The 25,469-nt window shown below is 42.9% G+C and overlaps 1 protein-coding gene across 2 annotated transcripts in view; it reads right to left on the bottom strand.

Annotated features, from left to right (window-relative positions):
- Positions 1-16,967, bottom strand: part of PPP2R2B (protein phosphatase 2 regulatory subunit Bbeta) — a 420,374-nt gene extending 403,407 nt beyond the window's left edge. For both annotated transcript variants that reach the window (XM_080803440.1, XM_080803442.1), the window contains exon 1: positions 16,667-16,967. In XM_080803440.1, the coding sequence (XP_080659566.1) occupies positions 16,667-16,740 (74 nt within the window). In that variant the 5' untranslated portion in view covers positions 16,741-16,967. The remainder of the gene's footprint in view (positions 1-16,666) is intronic.
- Between the last annotated feature and the right edge of the window lie 8,502 nt (positions 16,968-25,469).

Raw genomic sequence — 25,469 nt, 5'->3', positions numbered from 1 at the left:
AAAAAAAAAAAAGAAAGAAAAAAGGTAAGAAGCTAAAATTTACAGAGTAGAAGATACCTTCCTTCTACCACGTTATAAAATCAGGTCTTACTGAGGAAGTGTTTCTCTAGATGAAGGCTGGGGATCCCTAGAAGCCTCAAACTTCAATCAATTCACGGAGGTCTATGCTATGACCTGACAATGCTGTGTCAAATAAATAATTTTGTATGATGCCCAGAGCATATCTGAGGATCAATAGAGAATTAAACTAAAGCCTCTTCCTCTGTTTCACCTGTAGGATCATTTCCATTGATCATCTCAGTTTGAATTTATCTGAATCAGAGCCAAAAATACAATTTCCAAACAGAAGACTGTAAATGAAGTGAATTTGGAGGAGACTGTCCCCAGCACGTACAGCAAGCTCAGCCTAGGTCAGTTCGACGGGAAAGGACAAAATGCAAGTTGGCAAGTGGCATGTTTAGATGTAGCAGAAATTGGAAAAGAATCAGTTCAGGCAATACGTGACTTCCCCAAATCCCCAGCCCTGAGCTCTCCACAGTCAAGGTCGGCCTGCTGCTTAGCAGTGCCTAGGTGGCAAAACATGGGGAGATATGTATTATATACATGGCCCTAAACTACTTTGTCGGGTACCCAATGTGGGGAAGATAGCACTTGGGAGAAGAATCTTGAAGGCTTAATGTCTGATAGCAGTCCTTTCCACTGATTCTGTGTATAAATAAGGCCAATTTCAAAGAAAAATGAGCTTCCTTTTAAAAAGTGTAAATAATCATGCAGTTTCAAGTACCTCACTCAGCCTTTTAAAAGTACTTGTAAGCTGGTGTTCTTCCGAGGGTTTATCAGCACGCATACTCACAGCGTGACAGGAAGTAGACTCTTCATACAGTTTACCCTTGAGGGGTTTTCTCTCTCTTTTATGTAGAGTCTCTACTCAGGTCAGCACATTATTCTTAGATCTTCACAGGACTGTTAGGAACAGTGAAACCACTTTTAAAGGGGGTACAGAGGCCAAAACACCACAGTGAAGCCACAGGCTGGGTTTCAATGCCGGCTCTTAAACTAATTAGCTGTGTGGTTTTGGGCAGTTCACTTAATCTCTCTGCAAGATGGTGGGCAGGGCTCTGACCAGAACTTGGCGTCTCTTCCAGCTCTGGCTGTCTGCTTTGATGCCAATTGCCAGGACCAGCAGTGCCCTCCCCCACTCACAGGCTGCAGCAGCCATTCTGAAAATGGCTCTGTGTACAGGCAAGGTGGGATATCAATGTCCTTTTGCATCTGAGACCACACTAAGAGCCCTCCTTAAGCAAATATGCAGCCACCCAACCTCCAACTGAGAGATCAGGGTGTCTATGAACAGTAGACACCTGGCCCCCACCAGCATCACCCCCTAATGCTACATCAGGAGTTCCCACGTCTCAGACCAGACATAGAGGGAGGAAGGAAACCATGCAAAATTCAGTGGTGTTGCTCATGTTTTTCTACTTTTCTAGTGGCGTTTTCTACTTTCTCTTATCCTAGGACAGCGTTTCTTGAAGGTCTGCACTTGCTCAACAGGAACGCGGGTTCTTAAAAGTGGTGGTTCTGGGGCTCTGCTCAGGATGGATCGATTCCAAATTTGAGGGGATGTGTGAGCCCCTGAATCTCTATTTTAAACCAAGCACTGCAGATGACCTTTGTGTGTACGCGAGCACTTGGGAACCAGTGCCCTCCTAGAGAGGCAGCATCTTGTGGGTCTCTGCATTTACCCATTGCCGCTGCTAACCATGATCGTTCACCATATAGTCAACAAAGATGTGTCACCAACGACTACATGGCAGGCACGATGTCAAGCAAAAGTTCAAAGCACCTGCTCTCAGAGGCTTAATGGGCTAGCAAGAGGAAACAGGTGATAACCAAATGCAAATATAGAATAGGAGGGCCAGGGAGGCCATCTACGAAGTAAAATAAAGGGCGAGTGCTCAGGAGGTGTAGATCGGGTAGGCAGGAAGGCCCATTTGAAGGGTGGTATTTGTGCAAAGACATACAAAAAGTGAGGGAAAGAACCATGGGGTTGGGAGACGAACACTTCAGGCAGAGGGGACAAGTACAAGGTCCTGGAGAGGGAACGCGCTTGGGCTGCTGGAGGAAAAGCAAGCAGGCCAGTGTGGCTGGTGTGGGCTGAGTGAAGGGGGAGGTAACAGGAGGTCATCAGGGTGCAGATCTCTTGGGCCTTGCAGGCCACTGGAAGACTTCAGATTTCACTGGGTAAAATAGGAAACCATTCATAGAAACGGGCTTTGAACAGGGACATTCCATAATCTGAAAGGCCACTTTCTTGGAGCATGTCAGCTTTATATCTAGGGTGCCCAGTGCTCTCAAGTCTGGACTGGGGGGGGGGGGAGTAGAGCAATGATCTGTGGTGATGCTATAGTATAGTTTTGTTTTCATTCCTATCTGTGGTCCTATGCTTATGCTGGGATGCCCTGTTTCTGGCTGACCACCTGAAGGCAACCTAAAATAGGTGTTTCACTTGAGAATTGGGGCAAAGAGTAAGAAAGCTTTGCTAGGGAAGGCTGGCCCCAGAGGGTCTTCATTCACACACTCACACATTTACTGATTCTATCAGCCTGTCATGTGAAGGCAGGGTGGGCAAGGAAGACATTATTTTCTGTACTCCCACAATGGCACGGAGGTAGGGGTCCTGGTTCCCCATCTCATGGATGAAGAAATGGAGGCTTAGTCTGAAGCAAGTGGTCACAGGAAGTGTTGGAACTTGGATTCAAAGGCGAGACAGTGAAAGCAACGCCTGTGCTTTTCCCTGCACCACAAGTGGAAGAACAAAGCTCCGGGGCCAGCCTACCTGGGGTCAGGTCCTACCTCCCTGCTGCTTGCTAACTGGGTGACTTTGGGCAGGTTATTTACTTTTCTGGCCTCAGTGTCTGTATCTGTAAAATGGGCATAGTAGAAGTTTCCTCTTCGCTGTTATTACAACTAAACGAGCTAATACACCAAAACACTTAGAACAGGGTAAAGCCCCTCAAAGCTCCTTGTTATGACCATGACTGTAGGGGAAGTCAGAGGAGGCTTTTTGTAGCAAACTGGAATCTTAAGCCTGCACACAGTACAAAAATCAACCTCATAAAGTACAACTATCATGAGGAAAAGGCCTCAGATTTGTGATTTGAGAAGAAATGGACTGCAACAATTCTAAGAAACAGAGTCCAGCTCAACTTAACAATCTAGAGACAGTCAGCAGTGTCCTGAAGCAAAAGGGTCAGCTTTGGCAGGAAGTGAATTCTCCAGTTCTCTGAGTCAGGAGTGCTGTTTGGGACTCAGGGATCCCAGGAAGGCTGGACTGTTTCAGAGGCCTGCCCCCAAACAGATGTTCTAGGATTCTTTCTAATGGGATGGAAACAGGTGGCCTAAGGGTTGGGCCTGACTTTGCTTTCCTTGCTCACTGCCTTTTTCTTTTTTTCTCTAACTGGACTGTGTTTCCTTTAGGCTCCAACACACAGTTTCCCGACAGCCAATATCATGCCTTTTTGGTTAATGTGCTACCTGCTGCTTTCCTGCAGTATTTCACATTGGAGGCTTTTACCCACAAGCACTCCCCCATCTTGGGTATAGGACCATGAGAAAATGAATTAATAACAAAGGTAGAACAGGGCTTCCTAACCCTTGCCCAGGAGACTGACTTCTGGTCGGTCCTCTCCTGACAAGGTCACCTTGCTGTGTCTACATGATTATACACAGCTGAGCAGATGTACCATTCTACCTAGAAGCTTTGACAGAGCAGCCATTTTGTGCTGAACAAACATGATATGAAAACATCTTTAGTGGTTTGGTCCCAACACAGACTTTCTCTTCCTTCTAAATATCATGCTTCGCGAGTGTTGTGTCTGGCAGAGCACACTCGGTCTATTTTTCAGTGCTGGGAATGTCTACTGCCTCTTTAGAACAGAGCATAGCATATTCCTGCCACTGCTCGTTGAGAAGAAACTCTTTTGGGCTGGATGTCAAGACAATGGACAGGTTTCTGCACTGGATTCAGATGCCAAATGCACCTTAAGGAATCTGGGGCATACAGACTGTCACTGACACATTCCCCCGAAATGCAAGGACGGGGACTTTTGGTGGCCAACTCCCCAAGATGGATCCACCCACTGCTTAGCCCTTCTAGTCTGCCAGCAGTCAGACGAATCTTCTCATGTTGCAAATAGGGACTTTCTTTTCCCCCCAGATTCATACCCTTCAATAATTTCCAGTTGCTCTTTGGGTCAAGGCTGTAATTGCCATCAGAGAGATGTGCAGAACCCACCACTCTAGGACCTATTTCTTCACTGTTCTGTTGCTGGGTCTCCAAGTGCCTATCACACTGACCTTCCTTAAGAATCTCACATTCACCAATGAGCCTCTGGTAACAGGGCCTCTCAAACATGGTCTCCTTTCCCTGGAAAATTCTCTCTCATTCCACCTATATGTAAGTCTTATTTCTCCTTCAGATCTCAGCTCAAGAGACACTTCTTCAGGGAAGAGGTCCTCCTCTTCCTGGGCAGTCCAAAACCCTATTAGACCATGTCTCTCTACGTCCTTGCCACTAGTACATTTGCCACAGTTAACAGTAATCTGATGATTCGGTGTTCCAGTAGGGCGGGAACCATATGTATGTTTATCCCTGGTGAACCCACTGCCTAGCGAATCTCTGACATATAAGAGAGATGTTCTTTATGCACATGCTTGTAATTTTGGAATTAACAACTAATTTCTCTTGCAAGGAGGTTCACTGACCATTCAATTTGCTCCTACAATTTCTAGGTAAGGGACATTCCTACGTATCAACCACAGGATGCAGAGCAGCCTTTCGTGCATATCTTTGAAGTCAGGTATCCATTTGCCTTTTGTTTGCTTCACCTACTAACTGTGCTTTTGCAGCTACTTGGGAAGATAAAGGCTTTGGCCATCTTGGCGCATCTTTTCTCCCAGCTCCATCTGCCAGCGAAGAAACAATGACTCAGAAAACTAATGGGCCAGTCTCTCTAACGATGGTGATGATTTCACCACTGGTGATTTCTCTATTCAATTTATAAAACTGAGTCCAAAGGAAGGAATTGCCTTGGGGCATAAGTACCAAAGACAACCAGTGAATTCACAAACACACATCAGAACCGTGTTGGCCAGTGTTCATGAGAGACAAGCAGCAAAGGTGATGAATGTTGAAAGAACTGAAGAATTCAAAACCGAACCTTTTTTTTTTCCCCCCCCTTTGGATGAGAACATGATGGTGTGGGAGGAACCCAGGATGTGCCCTCAGACCAGCTTGGAACAAAGAAACTGTCACAGTAAGTACAGGGACCATCTACTCAGTGGCCGTCAGGCACGCTTCACTCAATGTCTTTAGTCCTTACAATAGACCTGGAAAGGAAACCTAATTCCTTCTCTTTTACCCTTGAGAAAATAGACACTCAGAGGATAAATACCTTTAGTCATGTTTGGAACTCTCGTTTAACTGATTCCAAAGCCCAAGTCTGTTCCAACTGGATAGCTCACCTTACCAGTCCTCTCCCAGGATCTTCACTGGCAAAACGTGCCTACTGGCGCGTACGATTATTGTGATAATTATCTCCCCATGAAAATAATGCCTGGAGAGTGCCTGACTCCCAGTTGTCTCTTACTCAACATTATTCTCTGTCCTCCACATTTCTTATCAGCTGCTGAATTCCTTACGATTTTATCAGGAACTCCTAGAAATCAGTTACCATTCCCGGCTTCTGATTTAATATAGGTAGCTCAAGAGGAGGACATACTTCACAAAGCACTGTCACTTGGTCTCACACCAATACTACCATGTTTTATTATGTTGCAGTTTGACTCCGAGGCACAGCAGGATTAGGCAATTTATCAAGGGACATCAATGTCTAGAGAAGACCAGAACATACGTGTCTCTGGACTGATGGCCTAGGATTCTTTCCATTACTGCATTGCATCAAACTACTCAGGGCAAAGGTGACTTCTGAGGCCTCCACTAATACGAATCATATTCATAGTAACAGCTCTCATTGAGCTCTTTATATGCACTGGATAGCACGCTGTATGCTTTGTATGAATTATCATGTTTACTCACTAAAGCAACTCCTTGATATGGGCATAACTTTTATTCTCCTTTATGAAGATGACAAAACTAAAGCCCAAGAAACTGAATGACTTGGGCTGAATAAGTTTTATTAAAACTGAATGTTTTAGCTGGTACCCAAATGAACACTCTTGAAGCAAATCCATAGTTACCATGGAGCAGACAAAAACTCAATGAAGTTCCACAGAATGTGTAAACGAGTAACAATGACCTTGAATCTTCCCAGGACAGTCACTTATCTGCCAGATGTCACGCACCTTAACCAAAGGCAATCTCTTCTTAGCTGCAGGATCTTACTCTGTCAGTTCAAAGGGATCCACAACTGATCGCTCTCTTTCTCCCAAAGCTCCTCCTTTTGAATATATTCCTCAGCCCTAACCATCGTTTCTCATAGACTCAGGTTCCCAGCTCTGACTGTTCATAGGATTCACCAAGGTAGGGGTGCCTGTGTGGCTCAGTCAGTTAAGTGGGTGCCTTCTGCTCAGGTCATGATGCTGGGGTCCTAGGATTGAGCCCCGCTTCAGGCTCCCTGTTTCAGCAAGGAGCCTGCTTCTCCCTCTCCCTCTGCCTCCTGCTCCCTCTGCTTTTGCTCTCTCTCTCCCCTACCCCGTGTTAAATAAATAAAAAAACTTCAAAAAAAAAAAAAAAGAAGAAGACAACACAAAAACAAAAAGAAAAGAAAAGATTCACCTGGGGACCTTTTAAAACTAGGATTCCTGGGGCCCCCTTCCAAGTAATCTGATTCAATAGGGACATGGTGGAAATGTCCCTGTTCATTTGCCACAGCTGATTCTCATGCCTAATCAGGTTAAAATCCCCTGTTATGTGTATGCATGCCTTCCTCTCCCCAACCAGACTGTAACTTCTTAAAATACTGATGAGTCCTTTACATCTTTTAAATTTCCATGTGCTGAGAACAATGTTTAAAATGCTGTATTTATGCATTGTATTGTAAAATCTAGTATATTATGGAGCGGATACGAACCTGGGCTCTAGAATCTAACAGTCTGGGTACAAAACTCTGATCTACTCCATATTTGCCATGTGACTTTTGCTAAGTTATCATACCATTTTGTGGTTACCTCATCTGTAAATAAGGACAAATAGACATCGTGATGTTTTCCTGAGATTTATGTGAGGTGGTGACTAAAGTATTTAGCACAGGGTCTGGCAAATTACAAGCCCTCGCCAATGCTAGCTATGTAAGTAGGCAAAAAATGATTCAATCAGTATGGCACTACAAATACCTTTATATGACTGTTGCTGTGGTAAGTGCAGTAGGGGATACAAAAGAAATACTGTATGCTGCCACATTACTGAATTGCTGTATGAGTTCTAGCAGTTTGGGGTGGAGTCTTTTGGTTTTTCTACATAAAGTCTCATGTCATCTGCAAGAGAGAGAGTTTGACTTCTTCTTTGCCGATTTGAATACCTTTTATTTCTTTTTGTTGTCTGATTGCTGCTGTTAGGACTTCTAGTACGTTGTTGAACAACAGTGGCAAGAGTGGACATCCTTGTCGTGTTCCTGATCTCAAAGGGAAGGCTGTCAGCTTTTCTCCATTGAGAATGATAATTGTTGTGGGTTTTTCATAGACAGATTTTATGAAGTTGAGGAATGTACCCTCTATCCCTATACTTTGAAGTGTTTGAATCAATGTACAGAAATCAGTTGCTTTCTTATACACTAACAATGAAAATATAGAAAGGGAAATTAGAGAATCAATTCCATTTACTATAGCACCAAGGACCATAAGATACCTGGGAATAAACCTAACCAAAGAGGTAAAGGATCTGTACTTGAGGAACTACAGAACATTCACAAAAGAAACTAAAGAAGACACAAAAAGATGGAAGAGCATTCCATGCTCATGGATTGGAAGAATAAACATTGTTAAAATGTCTATACTGCCTAGAGCAAACTACACTTTCAACGCCATACTGATCAAAATTTCACTGGCATTTTTCAAAGAGCTGGAACAAACAATCCTAAAATTCGTATGGAACCAGAAGAGACCCCGAATTGCTAAGGAAATGTTGAAAAAAAAAAAAACAGGGGGCATCATGTTGCCTGATTTCAAGCTTTACTACAAAGCCATGAACACCAAGAAAGCATGGTACTGGCACAAAAACAGACACATAGACCAGTGGAACAGAATAGAGACCCCAGATGTAGACCTGCAACTCTATGGTCAAATAATCTTCGACAAAGCAAGAAAAAATATACAGTGGGAAAAAGTCTCTTCAATAAATGGTGCTGGGGAAAATTGGACAGCTATGTATAGAAGAATGAAACTTGACCATTCTCTTATACCATACACAAAGATAAACTCAAAATGGATAAAAGACCTCAACATCAGGCAGGAATCTACCAAAATCCTAGAGGAGAACATAGGCAGTAACCTCTTTGACATTGGTCACAGCAACTTCTTTCAAGACCTGTCTCTAAAGGCAAAGGAAACAAAAGTGAAAATGAACTTTTGGGACTTCATCAAGATAAAAAGCTTCTACATAGCAAAGGAAAGAGTCAACAAAACAAAGAGGCAACCCAAGGAATGGGAGAAAATATTCACAAATGACACTACAGACAAAGGGCTGATATCCAAGATCTATAAAGAACTCCTCGAACTCAACACATGCAAAACAGATAATCACATCAAAAAATGGGCAGAAGGCAGGAACAGACGCTTCTCCAAAGACATACAAATGACTAACAGACACATGAAAAAATGTTCATCATCATTAGCCATCAGGGAGATTCCAATCAAAACCACATTGAGATACCACCTTATACCAGTTAGAATGGCCCAAATCAACAAGACAGTAAACAACTAGTGTTGGAGAGGATGTGAAGAAAGGGGAACCCTCTGACACTGTTGGTGCAAAGGCAAGTTGGGCAGCCACTTTGGCAAACAGTGTGGAGATTCCTTAAGAAATTAAAAATAGAGCTACCCTATGACACTGCAATTGCACTACTGGGTATTTACCCCAAAGATACAGATGTAGTAAAAAGAAGGGCTATCTGTACCCCAATGTTCATAGCAGCAATGGCCATAGTAACCAAACTGTGGAAAGAGCCAAGATGTCCTTCAACAGATGAATGGATAAAGAAGATATGGTCCATATATACAATGTCATATTATGCCTCCATCAGAAAGGATGAATACCCAACTTCTGTATCAACATGGACAGGACTGGAGGAGATTATGCTGAGTGAAATAAGTCAAACAGAGAGAGTCAATTATCATATGGTTTCACTTATTTGTGGAGTATAAGGAATAACATGGAGGACATTGGGAGATGGAGAGAAGTGAGTTGGGGGAAATTGGAGGGGGAGACAAACCATGAGAGACTGTGGAGTCTGAGAAACAAACTGAGGGTTTTGGAGGGGAGAAGGGTGGGAGGGTTCGGTGAGCCAGGTGGTGGGTATTAAGGAGGTCACGTATTGCATGGAGCACTAGGTGTGGTGCATAAACAATGAATCTTGGAACACTGAAAAAAAATTAATTTAATTTAATTTAATTTAATTTAAAAAATCAGAAGAAATACTGTTAAGTCTCATTCACTGAATACTAACAGGCATTTTTATAAAATTGCAAAAAAGTTTTTTTCACCTTCATAACAATACCCTAATATGTTATTGTTGGAGAAGGAAATACACCAGTTAAACAAGTGAAGGTTACCCAGTGAGTAATTTTCCGTGTGAGATTGGAACTCAGGTTCATCTGGTTTCAGAGTCCATTCTCCCTACTTTATTACTGAAAGGTTACATAAACCTTCATTCATACACCCATTCATTCAATCAACAAGTATCTATTATGTGCTTATTATGTGCTAGAAACTGTTCTAGGTGTTGAAGATATATAGGAGTGAACAAAACAGAGACAGCCTCTGCTGTCATGTAGCTTACATTCTACAGGGCAAAAAGAAGGGCAACAAGTAAGTAACTGGGTATAGGACATGTTCAGTAAGAGAAGGGCTAAAGCAGGGTAAAGGTAACTGGGGAGTGTGTGTCTGTGTGTAAGAGAGAGAGAGAGACAGAGACGGAGAGAGATTTGGGGGGAGGGGGAGCTTGGGCAATAGAGATAGAGAGATGGAAAGAGAGAGCTCTTAGGCAGGAAGGCCAGGAAAGGCCTCTCTGGTAAAGAAACATTCAAGTGATAGGTTTGATAAGACGTAATTGGATTCTGAATATTTTTAGAGGTTAGGCCCAGAGGATTCACTGTAGAACTAGAAAAAAGATATGAGACAACAGAAACGAAGAATGACTCCAGGTTTTCTGGCTAGAGTAACTAGGAAACTGGAGTTCTCATTCCTTAAGCTGGAGAAGAAGTTGGACAAGCAGGTTTTTCTCAAGGGGAATGAGGAGTCAGGTTTGGAGGCCACTACTGCATCCCAGCGGGAATGCTGGGTAGGCCATTCGAGGCACTGGTCTGCATTTGGGGTGAGAGGCTGGAGCTGGGGATACAGGTTGAGGAGATGATGTCTCATACCATGGGGCTGGTGGAGACCACCTAGGAGAAAGAGCAGGTTAAGGAGAAACCTCAGGTCTGGGCTTGTGTGTTTATGGTTCAAGAGGAGGAGGAGGAATAGGCAGGAGTCTGAGGACTGGCCATGGCCGGAGAAGGAAACAGAGAGGAACTCTGGGCCCTGAGGCTGAGACACGGAACCCTTTTGGGAAGGAAGCAGTGACTGCCTGTGCCAAGGGTGCTTGAGAGATGCTTTGGGAGGAACCTGGCTGAGAAGGATGGGCCAGATCAGTGAGGGGGCCATGGGGGACTCTCCCAAGAGCAGCTTTGACAGAGAGATGGGAAAAGAGGTGACAACTGTGTATAGATGACTCTTTCAAGGCATTTTTCTGCAGAGGAGCAGGGAATGGGCAGTAGCTAGAGGTGGATACAGGACTGTGAGATGAGTATTTAAAGCAGGGTGACTAACAGTCTGTTGGGAAACCACACCAGTGATCCTGTAGAGAGAAAAGCCTTAGTGATGAGGCACAGACAGTGGACAAATGCAGGATGAAGGGCTGGAGTTGCCGTCAGGAGTGGGATCCAGCTCCCCAGTATGGGGCTGGCCTTGGATGAAAGCAGGGACAGAACATATACTGTGTAGAAAATGTAAAAAAAAAATTTTTTTTTTAATCTAAAGCAATGTCAAGCAATGTGATTCTGTCTCACTTAATCCTTACAATAACCTGGTCAGGTGGCCTAATATTACCTCTATGTTAAAAGAGAATCACAGTGCACCTGTGGGAAAGGCTTTAAATGTAGCTGAGAAAATGAACAGTCAGGGAAAGCTGTGGGTGGAAGTGTGTTTGATGTGGGCCTGAAGAGTGGGTTGGTTCTACATATGTGGAAGGGGCTAAGAAGAGAATTCCAAAAATATGAAAAACAAGAATTCCATAAATACATAAAAAGGCACAAAAGAGAAGAATGATCCTGTTGTAGCATGTACCTCAGAACCAGAATGCATGGGTTCTAATCCTAATCCTTGCACTTCACAGCTGTGTGACTTTAGGCAAGTTACCTAATTTCTCTGTGTCTTAGTTTCCTCATTTACAAAATGAGGATAACAACAACTTACCTCAGAGAGGTTTATGATGAGGAATACACACACCCATCCCTACATCCACAGACATGTATATGTTGGAATTATGCCAATAAATAATGAGCATTGTATGTTTTAGTTATTATTTTATTATCATTTACAATATGATAAAGAGTTAGAAAAATTTGTATCATTCTGAACGTGGGTACAGGCTTCCAGTAAGCCTCCTTTTGAGGGTCTCTGGAAAGTATTGTACTTCTGGGTTCCTCCTCCCAAAGGAGAACCATGGATACATAGGCAAACCGGTCACTCTCCCATTCAGTGTTTTATTGATGAAGCATTCCTTGACCATCTACTCCCAGTCAAGGTCTGTGCTAACCAGGACTCAGAGCCTAAAGACAAATGGCAGAATTCCTGTGCCCAAGCTGCTCCTGGCCACCAGGACACAGACATGTGAACAGACTGGGGCCATCCAATCCAAAGGCTGTTCTCATGCTGGTACTCCAGAGGAAATGCATCAGGTGCGAGTTAAGAGCACTGATTTCTGATTCCGACAGTTTGGACTTGAGTCTTAGCTCTGCGAGTTTACTAAGTACGGCCTGTGTGTGTCACTTTCCTTCCCTGTAACATGGAGAGAGCAGCATCTGAGATGAGATCGCGGGAGCAGCAAATGAGACGATACTGGCCCAGCCTGGCGCACACAGCCAGGGATTCTTGTAGTGCTGCTCGGCTTCTCCTTCTGGAGCCTTCTTCCCACAACTGTTATGGTTTGCATGACTCAGAATAGCAAGTCCTTCTTTGGAGCTCTTGAGGAAGTCTTCCTGGGAAGCCTCAACTGGAGCTGACTTTTAAGAGATGAGCAGTGTTTTACAGCGCGGAAACATGAGGGCGACTTCTCAGGGAAAGGAAATGTCTCGGGGCAAGGCACATGATCCTGGTCCCTTCAGGAAGAGAGAATACCTCTGCTCATCTGTTCAAGGGCCTAGAAAAGACCCTCCCATGTTGGGTGCCAAATTAGTTCCACTGGAAAATATCAGGCAAGGCTCCTCATACTTGACTGGTTCTCTTATCTCTGTCCTGTCTGGAATGGTTTTTTTTTTTTTTTTTTTTTTTTTTGGCTTGCGATTGAGATTCTGTGCCTCTAATCCTGGAAACAGTTCGCTGGATGAATGCTTCCTCACCGTGGTGGAGGGAGTGATGTGTCCTTCTAATGAGGTCCACAGAGAAGGAGAGACAATCCAGCTGTCCTCTCAAAGCCCTGTTCGTGCACCAGCATTATTTAGTTGGCCTTTTTCCCCTTCATATTTTCTAATTTTAAGGTAAAGTAGAGCATGGTCATAAAACCAGTTCCCTCAAGTGTGGCTACGAAGAGTACCTGACCAGCAATGGTTAAAACAGCTTGCATTCCTGTAGCAGCTAATGCTTTGTAGAATGTATTTTGCCTGTGTTTTAAAAATGTGTCCCCACAGCAGCCTTGGTATTTGTCATCATTCCGTTCAGTAAAAATTTGTTGACTGCCTATTAAGTACTTGGCATTGTTCTAGTGCTGGGGGTATAATAGAGGGCAAAACTACATGTGGGTCCTGCTCCCATGAAGCTTTTAGTCTAGGAAGAAGACAGACATTCACAGAACAGTTTCACCAGGCCATTTATGATGACAGACTAGGACAGGTGCTCTGAAGAAGCCCGGTTCTCTAAGAGCTATGACCATCATGACCCGAGGGCCAGGGATGGCTTCTTGGCTTGAGCTGAGAGTCCAAGGCCAGAATTAACAAGGAATGGGGCTAGGGGAGAGAGAAGCTTCCCAAAAGTCTATGGTGGGAGGGAGATTCCCGAGGAACCAAGAATGGTCTGTGTGGCTGGAGACCAGACAAGATGGCATGTGCTCAGAGTCAGACAGGAAAGTCAGGCAGGGGTCAGAACACATGGGGCCTGCTAGGCCATCGGAAACCATTGAGAGGTTTTCAAGGCAAGCATTTTTGTGTTGGGGAGAGGGGTTTGAGGGAGGGAATACAACTTTTTTTTTTTAATATTTTGAAAGTGAGAGCAGGAAGGAAAAACAACTATTATCTGTGGCCACATATTGTTGATTTACTCTACCAATGAATGCATTCCTATATCATCCACTCAGATAATGTCTGGGGTACAGTAAGTGCAATAGAAGTGAAGGTCAGTTATTATTATTGTTATTGTTATTATTGCTACTACTATGATTATCACCGTGTGTGGCATTCTGAATGTCTTTCTTTGTGGCGTATCATTATCCATGTTTTATAAATGGGAAATTAAGACTCTGAGAGGTTAAATAACCACCCAACCTCACCCAGTTGGCAAGTGGCAGAGCTAAAATTCAAAGCCCATGATATTTCTGTATTGAGAAAACAATATCAAGACAAGCTGGGCAGAAAACCTGTCTTTTAACTAGAATGGTTCCATCCTCAAAGAACCCCAGCAATTGTTAAGCTTTTTTCTTTTTAAAGATTGTATTCATTTATTTGAGAGTGAGAGAGTGAGCACGCAAGCTGGGTGAGGGACAGGAGAAGAGAGAGAGAGAGTCTCAAGCAGACTCCACACTGAGTGCAGAATCCAGACATGAGGCTCAACCCCACCACCCATGAAGTGATAACCTAAGCCAAAATCAAGTGTCGGGGGTTCAACCGAGCCACCCAGGTGCCCCAGCAATTGGTGAAGCTTTTGGAGTTGTTCTTGAATGAATCTCAAAGGGATGGTTTGGGTATTTCTACTTATTTGATGTTCCCAGGGATATACACCAATTATTCATTCTCTGCCTCTTCATTTAAATAAAATGTGAAGTTTGCAACCATAACTTTTCTAGAAGAGACTACAGGGCAACATAATAGCTAACAATATGAAACCTCAAACTCCTATCCATTCTCACATACATTTCTCCTCAGACAAACTTTAAGTAAGTGTAACTAGTTCCTGAGGGACACTGTGATGTGTTTGAGGAAGCTCTTCATTACTGAAGACAATGTAATAAAAAAGGGAAACTTGACCGCCTAAAAAAGTACAGGAGACTGCAAAACAGACAGCACCTATCATGTACCAAGCTTCCTAAAGAACTAGAATGATCACACTGAATTCTCAATATCCTGGGAATAAGTCTCTTTATTTCCATTTTTTAGGTAAAATTGAGCATAGAGCAATTAAGAGACTTGGCCCTGCTTGCTTGGTATTTAACTCATGCCTTCCCCGCTGAGCTCTGGCCCCTCACTCACAAAGTTAATGTTTACCACATGCTATTATCCCTACCCACTATCTATGAGTGTCACAACAGATTAAAGGACAAGTCTCCTTGCTCCCCACCCTCTAAACCTGGGGATAGGTGACAAATTAGAAATTGTTTTGATGGGAATAAAACGGGCTTTCCATTTTGATGGAGCACAACAGTTAAATTTGGTTAAAAAAACACTTCAAGAAAGTTCTTGGGGGTGGTAGTTATCTGTATGAGGTAGGAACTTTAGTTCAATTAATATACAAAACAGCAACAGACCACGTATTTGGGTTCTCAAAATCTAAGCTAGGGGGAGAGGACGGGGGACCAATCAGAAATAGAAAAGTCATCTAGGCATCTTCCTATATGAGTTTAAGTCTTTTGCATATGGGAAGTTCCCGGGAAGATTTCTATCCATGCCATTCCCTCTCCCTCCCTAATGCACATAAAGACTTACTAAGTTTCTCTCTGTAAGAGAAAAGATTTCTCAGTGGGTCATCTCCTATAACCACCAATAACATTTTTAAGGGAAATATCTAATGGAAAAAAACCCTTAAGATGCCAAGGTCTGTGAAAAATACCATCCTTGGTCTCAATTCAAGGGTCATCCCAAACTTCTACTTGCTTTTCCCGGGGGCAATGACTAAAAATCACTTCACAGAATAAACACTCTTGTTTTCTCTACACAGCCCCTGATCCCCAGCTCTTACTCCGAGGAGGAGGAGAAGGAGAAACAAGGGTGGGTTTTCTCAACAGGCTGCTCACCAGCTCCATTCCAGAGAGTGAGGCTGGACAGAAGGTATAGGCAGCCTCTCACTGCCCCAGCCCCCAGTACTGCTCGTAGGGCAAGCCTCAGGCTGAAAAGCAGCCAGCCAGCCGCTTTTCTTGAAACTGCTCTTTTTCAAGGATGTAGCAGATCAAAAGAAACAGGCAAATCACACACAGAATATGCACAACCGGCTACTGGCTCCAGAAGCGTTGAAACCTGCAGCATTTAGATGAAGGCGGATTGCCAGAATGTTGACGAGGTACACACACACACACACACACACACACACACACACACATGCACACAGAAAGTACACACACACACACACACACACACACACACAGATGCAGAGCGCGATAGGTTAGAAGGTAGCAGAGGTCCCCAAAAGGACCGGCGACTGGGGACTGTTTTTACGAGGCTCAGCTCACCCTTGCCGTAAGGCATTAACTTAGGACCCCCATGAACCCCATTTCCAGCGAGCGCTAAAAGTCAACTGTGTCTTCCTGCTCTGCAACCCAAGTCCAGACTCCGAGCAAAACAATCCGACAACCGACACCCCACAGTCATGTAGTACGCTAATACTATTTTGCTAATTGCTTTCTTGGGCATGCACCAAGTTATTAAACAGACAGTGACAAAACAGAGAGCTTGGATAAATGTATGTGGCAGCACCTACTGAAAATGTTCTTCCTTAACAGGAGTTCCAATTACTTGTTTGCTTGTGAAGTGGAATAAGGGAAACTGGCAAAATATTTCTGATTTTTTTCCGACTTGGCTAGATCAGCTTTGAGATCACCTTTGCAATATTATCCTGCCCTTTAGAAAATACGTCCCTTTCCTTACAGAAGACAGACTGATTTTAGAAGCAGATCTGTCTGTTAGATACAAGCTTTTGCCAGGAACGACAGTCATCTGCTAGCTACAGAAAGCAGTATCAGCAGAGCCTGTGGGAAGTCATACACCAGCCCACTTTTTCCCACCCACCCAGACACTCTCCCTCTCTGGTCTGTACCTTCCGTGTGGCAGCTGGAAGAGAGGATGGTATTCGGAGGTCTGAAGATGTAAGGCAGGTAACGAGAGAAGCATTTCATCTTCCAACAAAAATAAAAAATAAAAATCTAAATAAAAAAACAGTCTCCTGAATCCATAAGGATTCTCTTGGCCTTTAAAGCTGGCTACATCACCATGTGTTTATGTAGGTTCTCCCCTGGATCTGCAAAGCTGGGAAGCCCGAGGAATAACTGGAGATGGGGCCCATTTTGCCATCAGCGCCAGGAAGCACTGCCTTACATTTCTGCATGCAGCTCAAACTCAGAAGCCCCCAAGCAAGCCGGGATATAGCCTCTTCATTGGCTGCAGCTTCTCCGAGCAGGATTTGCTGAGTAAGTCAGTCCTGCCTGTAAACACACGCTGAAATGCCCTGCCTGAAACCTCTACCTTTTCCCGTGTGGTCAGTTTCTCCTCCTGCAAGAGAAATCCAGCAGGATAGGGGCGCACTGAGGATAAGTGACCATCTCTTCTTCAGCTGGAAGAGCAGATGAAACAAAGGCAGCACAGTGTTCCACCCTGGAGAGGGACGGCTGTTAAAAGAGCCACCCGTAATGCCATGGGTCTCAAGAATATTAAAGTACAGTGCAATGAAATGGGTCTCTGTCCTTGCTTCGTCTAGATTTAGCTCTATGGTTTTTTAATACGAAAGCACAAACAATAGGACCATTTATCATTTAGGTGAAGCCCAAAGCTGGGGTGAGTAGCCGGTGACAGAGGGCTAACACAGACAGATTCTGTGCTCCACGACAGGCTTTTTTTTTTTCTCTGCCATCCGTCTCACCAAGGCAGTAACCTGGTTCTGAGTTATTTGCTGTGAGAATTTAAAGCCACAACACAAGAACGGAGGCTAAGCCCAAGGAAACTGACCCTTCACCGACCGGTGTGCCCCGATGACATGGAAAAAGTAAGTCGATCTAAGAATTATATGACTTTACCCAAACATTCCGATTTCACAAGAGGAAGAAAGGGAATGAGAATACCCCTCATTGAGGACAGGTTGAACCACCACATAAATTTGGATGGGGGAACTGGTTTGGTTTTGACCCATCAAATAATAATGATTTTGGAAACCTTATTATCAGAAGGCAAGCACAAGATATCAGTTTGGGATTGATAAGTTCTGCCAAAGACACCATTGTCTATGCTAGAGAAAAGGTGACTGTCCCTTGTGCTGCATTCGGAGACACAAGGAAATGATGTAATGGTCTATAAAAGAAAACCAATATTGCCCTGAGAGGGATTTTTTAAAATAAGATTTAACATCAAATTTTAAAATATGATTTAATATAAAAATATAAAATGTCTTGCTCTAATTGCACTAGAAAGGATTAAATACCTAGGAATCAATTTAACTAAGGAGGTAAGTGAGAGACCTGCACTCTCTGAAAATTTTAAGACACTTGTAAAAGAAATTAAAGACAACACAAACCAATGGGAAGACATATTGTGCTCATGGATTGTAAGAATTAATGTAGTTAAAATGTCCATATTACCAAAAGCCATCTACATATTTAATGCAATCCCTATCAAAATACCAATAGCATTTTCCACAGAACTAGAACAAATAATCCTAAAATCAATAAAAAACCACAAAAGACCTCAAATAGCCAAAGCAGTCTTGAGGAAAAAAACAAAGCTAGAGGTATCATAATTCCAGATTTCAGGATATACTACAAAGCTATGGTAACCAAAACAGTATGGTAACTGCACAAAAAGAGACCTATGGATCAATGGAATAGGATAGACAGCCCAGGAACAAACCCATACAGATGGCCAACAGACACACGAAGAGATAGATACTCAATATCATCAATCGGCAGAGTTATGCAAGTCAAAACCACAGTGAGATACCACTGCACATCTGTCCCAATGGCTGGTACCAAAAAGACAAGAAACAACAAGCATCTGTGGGATGTGGAGAAAAAGGAATCCTTGTGCACTGTTGATGGGAATGTAAAATAGTGCAACCATTGCAGAAAACAATACAGAGGTTCCTCAGAAAAAGAAAAATAGAAATACCTTATGATTCAATAATTCTACTACTGGGCGTTTACCTAATGAAAACAAAAACACTATTTCAAAATAATACATGCATCTCAGTTTAATGCAACATTATTTACAATAACCAAGATATGGAAGCAACCCAAGTGCCCATCAATAGATGAATGGATAAATAAGATGTGGAAGATATCTATCTATCTATCTATCTATATAAATGTAGATATATATACACACACATACATATATGAAATGGAATATTACTTGGCCATGAAAAAGAATGAGAGCTTGTCAAGTGCAACAATATGGGTGGACCTGGAGGGTATAATGCTAAGTGAAACAAGTCAGAAAGAAGAACAAATACCATATGATTTCACTCACTTGTGGAATGCAAAGAACAACCTAACAAATCAAACAAAAAAACAAACAGACTCTTGAATACAGAGAGCAAACTGATGGATGCCAGAGAAGTGGGTGGGGAGATGGGGTAAGTAGTTTTGGTGGGTGAAGAGGTACAAATTTCTAGTTATAAAGTAAATAGGTCACAGCGATAAAAAGAACAGCAGAGGAAATATAGTCAATAATGTTGTAATAATATTATATGATGACAGATGGTGACTACATTTACCACGGTGAGCACTAAGTAATGTATAGAATTGTTGAATCAGTATGTTGTATACCTGAAATTAATACAACATTGTATATCCATTTACTTCCTTTAAAAGAAATGTGTGCCTTGAAATCTGGTAGAGTATTTTTTTAATCCTTCATTGCTTCTCCTCTTTGCAGATACACTTAGCACTGGAGAAACATACTGGGCTGTCCAGGGAGGCAAAAACTTGGAGCCATAAAGTAATTATGGTCTTTTTCCAGGCCATGATATATAAATAGACCCTTCCACCAATATGCTTTCTGACTTTTGGATCATTGTGACAGGATGACAAACTATTGGCAGAGACAGGATGTCTAGCCCTTGAAAGGTCATATAACGCATCACTTCCTTACACCCAGGCACCTGGCAAGGTTGGACCATCCCAAGTAAGGCACCGTTTAAACAATGCCTAAATGGTCTGGTTTGGCTGTATGGGTCATCTTAGCCTCATGACACAAGAGCATATCTGGAGCTGTCTTCCTGAGAGGTATTGTACCTGTGACCTATATTGAGCGGACTGGAAAGAGTGTGGCTTTGGGGTTGATCTGACCCAAATTTGAATCCCTCTGTATTCCATTTACCGGTTGGGTAGATCTACACAAACTTTAACACCTGTGAGCCTTCGCTTTCTGCATCCATAAGATGGGACCAATGACAGGGTTTTCCTTGTGCCTTCTCAGGTTTAGTGAGACAATAAGCACAAGAATGAGGTACCCATTGCCCTGTGGCCACGTGATCAACGGTTACTACTGATGCCATGTTTACAGTTGCTGTGCACCTGCTCTGACCTTCTGTGGCCAGACATGAACTTGAGAGCAGGGACAGAACAGGTGTGATGAGGAGGGTGGTGCCACAACTAGACAGCCAGGGTTGAAGCATGTCCTTGAAACTGACTTACCTGTCATCTAAGCTTCATTACATAGCTAATAGGGATAATAACAGAAATAATCTCACATGATACGGTAAGGACCAAAGAGAATGGCTGGTATGAAGGGTTTAGTAGAGTGTTTAGCAAAATGTAAGTGCTTCCTAAGTTTAATTGCTATGTCTACAGCAGTGACATCAGCCCTGAATCACAGCATCTCATTGCATTTACCTACCCATCTTGTCTACACAATGAGACTGGGAACTTCCTAAGGGAACTCTCAATGTCTAATTCATCTTTGTACCCCAAGTGCCTGGCACAGAGTACTCAATAACTATTAGTTGAAGGAGTGGATGAATGGATGGATGGCTAGATGGGTAAATCAATACATATGGGAGAAAACTTCTGAAAGATGTTTGAGACTGCTTTGTGGAGGTCTTTCACAAATGAATTTGAGCCCATTATAAAGCTGGAATATATTACTCAGGCAAAGCTGTTATGGAATTCATGAATCGACATGCTTCTGCTTGGCATAACTTAGTCTTAAATAAACAGTAGGCATTTAGTATATACCTTCTAAGTCAATAGCAGGCACTTAGTAAATACTTCTCGACTGAGAAAACATTCATGGATTATGCTGCCCATAATTAAAGTGAAAAAACCTAGCACCCCTCCCCCCCCCAAAAAAAAAGCCTGTCTCCTTCATTAGAAACAAAAGATCAGTGAGGCTGGCACCCAAGTTCCAAACTGGCCGCTCCAGTCCAGCCAGTACCTCTTGACCTCCATTGAAAGCGCCTTTTCCAATCCCACTTTAAAATGACTGATTCTGTGCCAGCCCTGTGCATCCCCCCTCCACGCAGATGTAGAATGGGCAAGGGGCAGAAAGAACTGATGTGGAATCTCCTCATTCAGATGACTCCAATGCAGGTGGTTTGTGTTGTACCATTTCAAGTGTTTCAATGTCCTTTTGTATCTTTTTCTCTTTGATTCTCTGAACCATTCCATTTTACAGATGGGAAAACAGGCTGAGAGCATATAATCACTATCAAAACCAGCCTCACTTAGGGAACTTGCAGATTTCAGAGCCATCAATCCTATGAATTCAGACTCTCTCTCTCTTTTTTAAGATTTTATTTTTGAGAGAGAGAGAGAACAGGGAAGAGGCAGAGGGAGAAGCAGACTCCCTGCTGAGCAGGGAACCCACTGCTGGACTCCATCTCAGGACCTGGGGATCATGACCTGAGCTGAAGGTGCTTAATCAATTGAGCTACCCAGGCGCCCTGATTCAGACTCCCTGAGGACAGATAAGGAATTTACATATTCCATATGACAAGTGATTCTTTTTTTTTTTAAACATATATTATTTGTTTCAGGGATAGTCTGTGAATCATCAGTCTTTACACAATTCACACCACTCACAATAGCACATACCCTCCCCAATGTCCATCGCCCAGCCACCCTCTCCCTCCCCTACCCGCACCCCCTCCAGCAACCCTCAGTTTGTTTCCTGAGATTAAGAGTCTTTTATGCTTTGTCTCCCACCCAATCCCAACTTGTTTCATTTTTTCCCTCCCTACCCCCCATGGCCCCCAGCCCTGCCTCTCAAATTCCTCATATCAGAGAGATCATATGATAATTGTCTTTCTCTGACTTATTTCGCTCAGCATAATACCCTCTAGTTCCATCCATGTCGTTGCAAATAGTCCAAGTGATTCTTATCAGAGCTTGAGAACCTCAGGAGTGAGGTATTTCATTTCATGCTTTGGCTTGAAAAGTAAGGGTTACAGAAAGTTTTTCAAATACTCTTGTTCCAAATCATGTGTCTCACTGCTTTGGTCCAACATTTTGTTGGCCTTAGTGAGTGATGGAGTGATTTACTGACTCCTGCTCTAAAGGAGGGCATTTTCCAGAAAAAAAGAGAGAAGAAAAAAAAAAAAAAGAAGGACTAATACACTATCATATTACAGCATCACCAGGGTCACGATGGAAGGAAGGGGTCTGAAAAGATTCTTTGGGATTACAGAGCCCCAAAAAGTCCATGTCAGAGATCCAGTCTTGGGCATCAGGCTTTATTTACAGAAAGTGCCCATTAAAAGGCAATTATCTTACTGGGAGCCACAGTGAATAAATAGTTGGCAGTAATTAACCCCATCAGCAGACTGAGAGTCTTATATAGCAAATATCATCACAGATAAGAGCAGGACAACCAAGAAAGGAAGGGTCTTTCTAAGGAGACAAGGAGACAGGAGGCTCAAATGCATTGGCAAAGATGCCTGGAGGGAGGGCCCAAGAGCACAGAGCGATCTCTGAAAGGGAAACCAGGAGCCCAGGAGGAGGGAAAGATAAAGGTGACCCATTTTAGGTGCCATGTGAGAAGGGCCTTGGAGTCTGGCAGAACAGAGCCAAGAGATAAGAAATTCCCCAGATGATGTCCACATGCCAGGTTCTGACATCCAGTTGCAGAAAAAAAGCAATTAATGGGGAGATTGTTGAGTGATGCACTATGGACTGGGGTGCTCCAAGCTTTTCTCCAGACCACCTCCTGGGAGATCAGAAGCATTCGCTTTGGCATTGCAAAGCCCCAGCTGGAGCCCTGGCCTCAGGGCCTCCCAACAGCCCGCTGTGCGGTGCTTATTGTCCACCCGCACTGAAGCCGGCTTCTTCTGGGGAACTTACCCTGATCATTCTCTTTTCACCTGTCCTTACAACCTCCTCTGGGGGATGTTTCATCATTACAGTTTTTCATTTTGCTCAAAAGGAAAGTAAATCCCAAGAAAACAGAAATTAGATTATTTAAGATGGGTCAGGATGAGCATGGCCAGGTTTTCACTTTGAAGCCAAGGCAAAGCAAATTCCTCTTCATTCTCAAGTCTTATATAAAATGTCACATCTTCAGGGAGAGGCTACTTAATACCTCAGACTGGGCCAAATCCTCCTGCTACAGGCTCTCAAATACCATCCTTTCCTTTCAAAGCACCCGTTCATTACTGAACATATTTATTGAGCATCTACTTATGTCTGGCACTGTACATGGTGCTAAAGAATTGATAGTAAACAAGACAGATGAGATACCTGCCCTTTTCTTCAGGGGTAATTATCATTCCTAACACATAAGGTGGTGGTGAACATTACATGAGCCAATTCATTAAAGTGTTCAGAATTCTATGTGGCATGAAGTACTGTTCCATGACCATGATAATTGCTGTCAGTGTCTAATTCCCTAGGCAGGAAGGTAGAATTTTGACTTTTCTCTGCTGAATCCTGAGTGTGAGGTTCACTGCTTGGTGCATAGTAGGAATTAGATAAGTTTGTGCTGGATTGAATTGATCTGAACTGAAACAGGCAGAATTCTGACATAATTTTCATCCCCTCCCCCATAATCTCCAGTCAGTATGTGAATTTCACAGCTTGGTACATTCTGATTTGGAAGGAAGAGGAACCTCTTGGTTAGTTCCTTTATCCATTCATATAATCTTTTTAGCAGCTATTAAACACTAGGCTTCTAGAAGCCAGAGATAACCACAGTAAATAATACACTGAGGTTTAGCTCATTGAGTTTATATTCTAAACGAGGGAGAGGGACAGTAAACAGGTAAACATTATATCAACAAAATTATCTCAGATTGTAAAAAGGAATGATCCAGTAATTCATCCAAAGAAAACAAAAACACTAACTCAAAAAGATAGATGCATTTCCATATTTATGTGCAGTATTATTTACAGTAGCCAAGATATGGAAACAATTTATGTGTCAAATGATGGATGAATGGGTAAACAAAATGTGGTGTATATATATATACACAATGTAATATTATTCAGCCATAACAAAGGAGGAAATCTTGCCATTTGCAACAACATGAGTGAACCTTGAAGATATAATGCTAAGTGAAATAAGACAAAGACAAATATGATAGGATCTCACTTATATACGGAATCCAAAACAAAACAAGCAACCCCCTTTCCCCAACTCAGATGCAGAGAACAGATTGGTGGTTGCCAGAGGTGGGGTGGGTGAGTTGTGGGCAACATGGGTGAAGGGGGTCCAAAGGTACAAGCTTACCAATATAAAATAAATATGGGATGGAATGTACAGCACAGTGACTGCAGTTAGTACTATATTGTGTATTTTAAAGTTGCAAAGAGAGAAGATCTTAAAAGTTCTCCTCATAAGAAAAAAAACACCGTAACTATGTATGGTGATGAACACTAACGACACTTACTGTGGTGATCATTTCACAGTATATACAAACACGGAATCACTACACTATACACTCCAAACTAATATAATGCCATATGTTAATTATACCTCCATTTTTTAGAAAGCAGAATGGAGAAAATAAAATGGGGGTTGTGGTAGAGAGTGACGGCTTGGCTTAGATGGTCAGGGAGGGCTTCTCTAAGGCGGTGATAAGCGGTGATAAGCGGAGTGATAAGGTGATAAGGTGATAAGTGATAAGGTGATAAGCGGAGGCCTGAAAGACAACTTGCCTGGCCAAGAAATGGTTTTGGCTCGTTCTCTTAACCAACTCCGCGGCAGCCTGTACGTTTTCTTTCAGAGCAGTTTTGTCTTCTGCTTTAATTAGTTAACAATCGAATTCTTTTAAACTAATAGTTAGATTTTGTCTGAGATCAGCGGGGACACAGATTGTTCTGTGTTGCTCACCACGGCACCCCCGGACTTCCCAGAGAGGCCAGCAGAGATCTGATTCACACGGCTGATGGGGAGTCCGGACCGACGGCTCACACGGTTCTCTAGGCATGTGACTAAAGCAAGGAAGAGGTGGGCAGCTACAGATAAGCCTAAAGAGGATTTTGAAGACCGAGGACAGGCTCGATTGAAAGCAGATGCAAAGGGAAAAATAGAACCTAGCTGGTTACAGCAGAAGATTTTGGCTCTCAATGAAAAGACTCTACAGTGAAAAGCATAATAAAGCCAAGCACATTTGCTACCGAATTTTATATACTAATTCTCACAGGAGCTACAAAAAGTAGACAGCTTCTCCTCATTTATGAAGAGATATCAGAGCAAGTAGGTAATATCTCTTCATTCGAAAGCATATGAATAGGACTTGATTTTCAAAATGATAACAACAGTAATGACATCAACCATCCAATCCGAGGTCTTCTGGGGTCCTGACCCTCTGCGAACCACACTGCCTAGGACATCTCATTTAATCCTCTTGAAAAACTTAAAGTCAATGTTATTGTTTTATTTGCTTATACATGAGGAAATTTGCACAGAGACGTTTA

This window comes from Martes martes (assembly GCF_963455335.1).
Source record: "Martes martes genome assembly, chromosome: 5".
Lineage (NCBI taxonomy): Eukaryota > Metazoa > Chordata > Mammalia > Carnivora > Mustelidae > Martes > Martes martes.
This window is presented reverse-complemented; position numbering and strand designations above follow the sequence as displayed.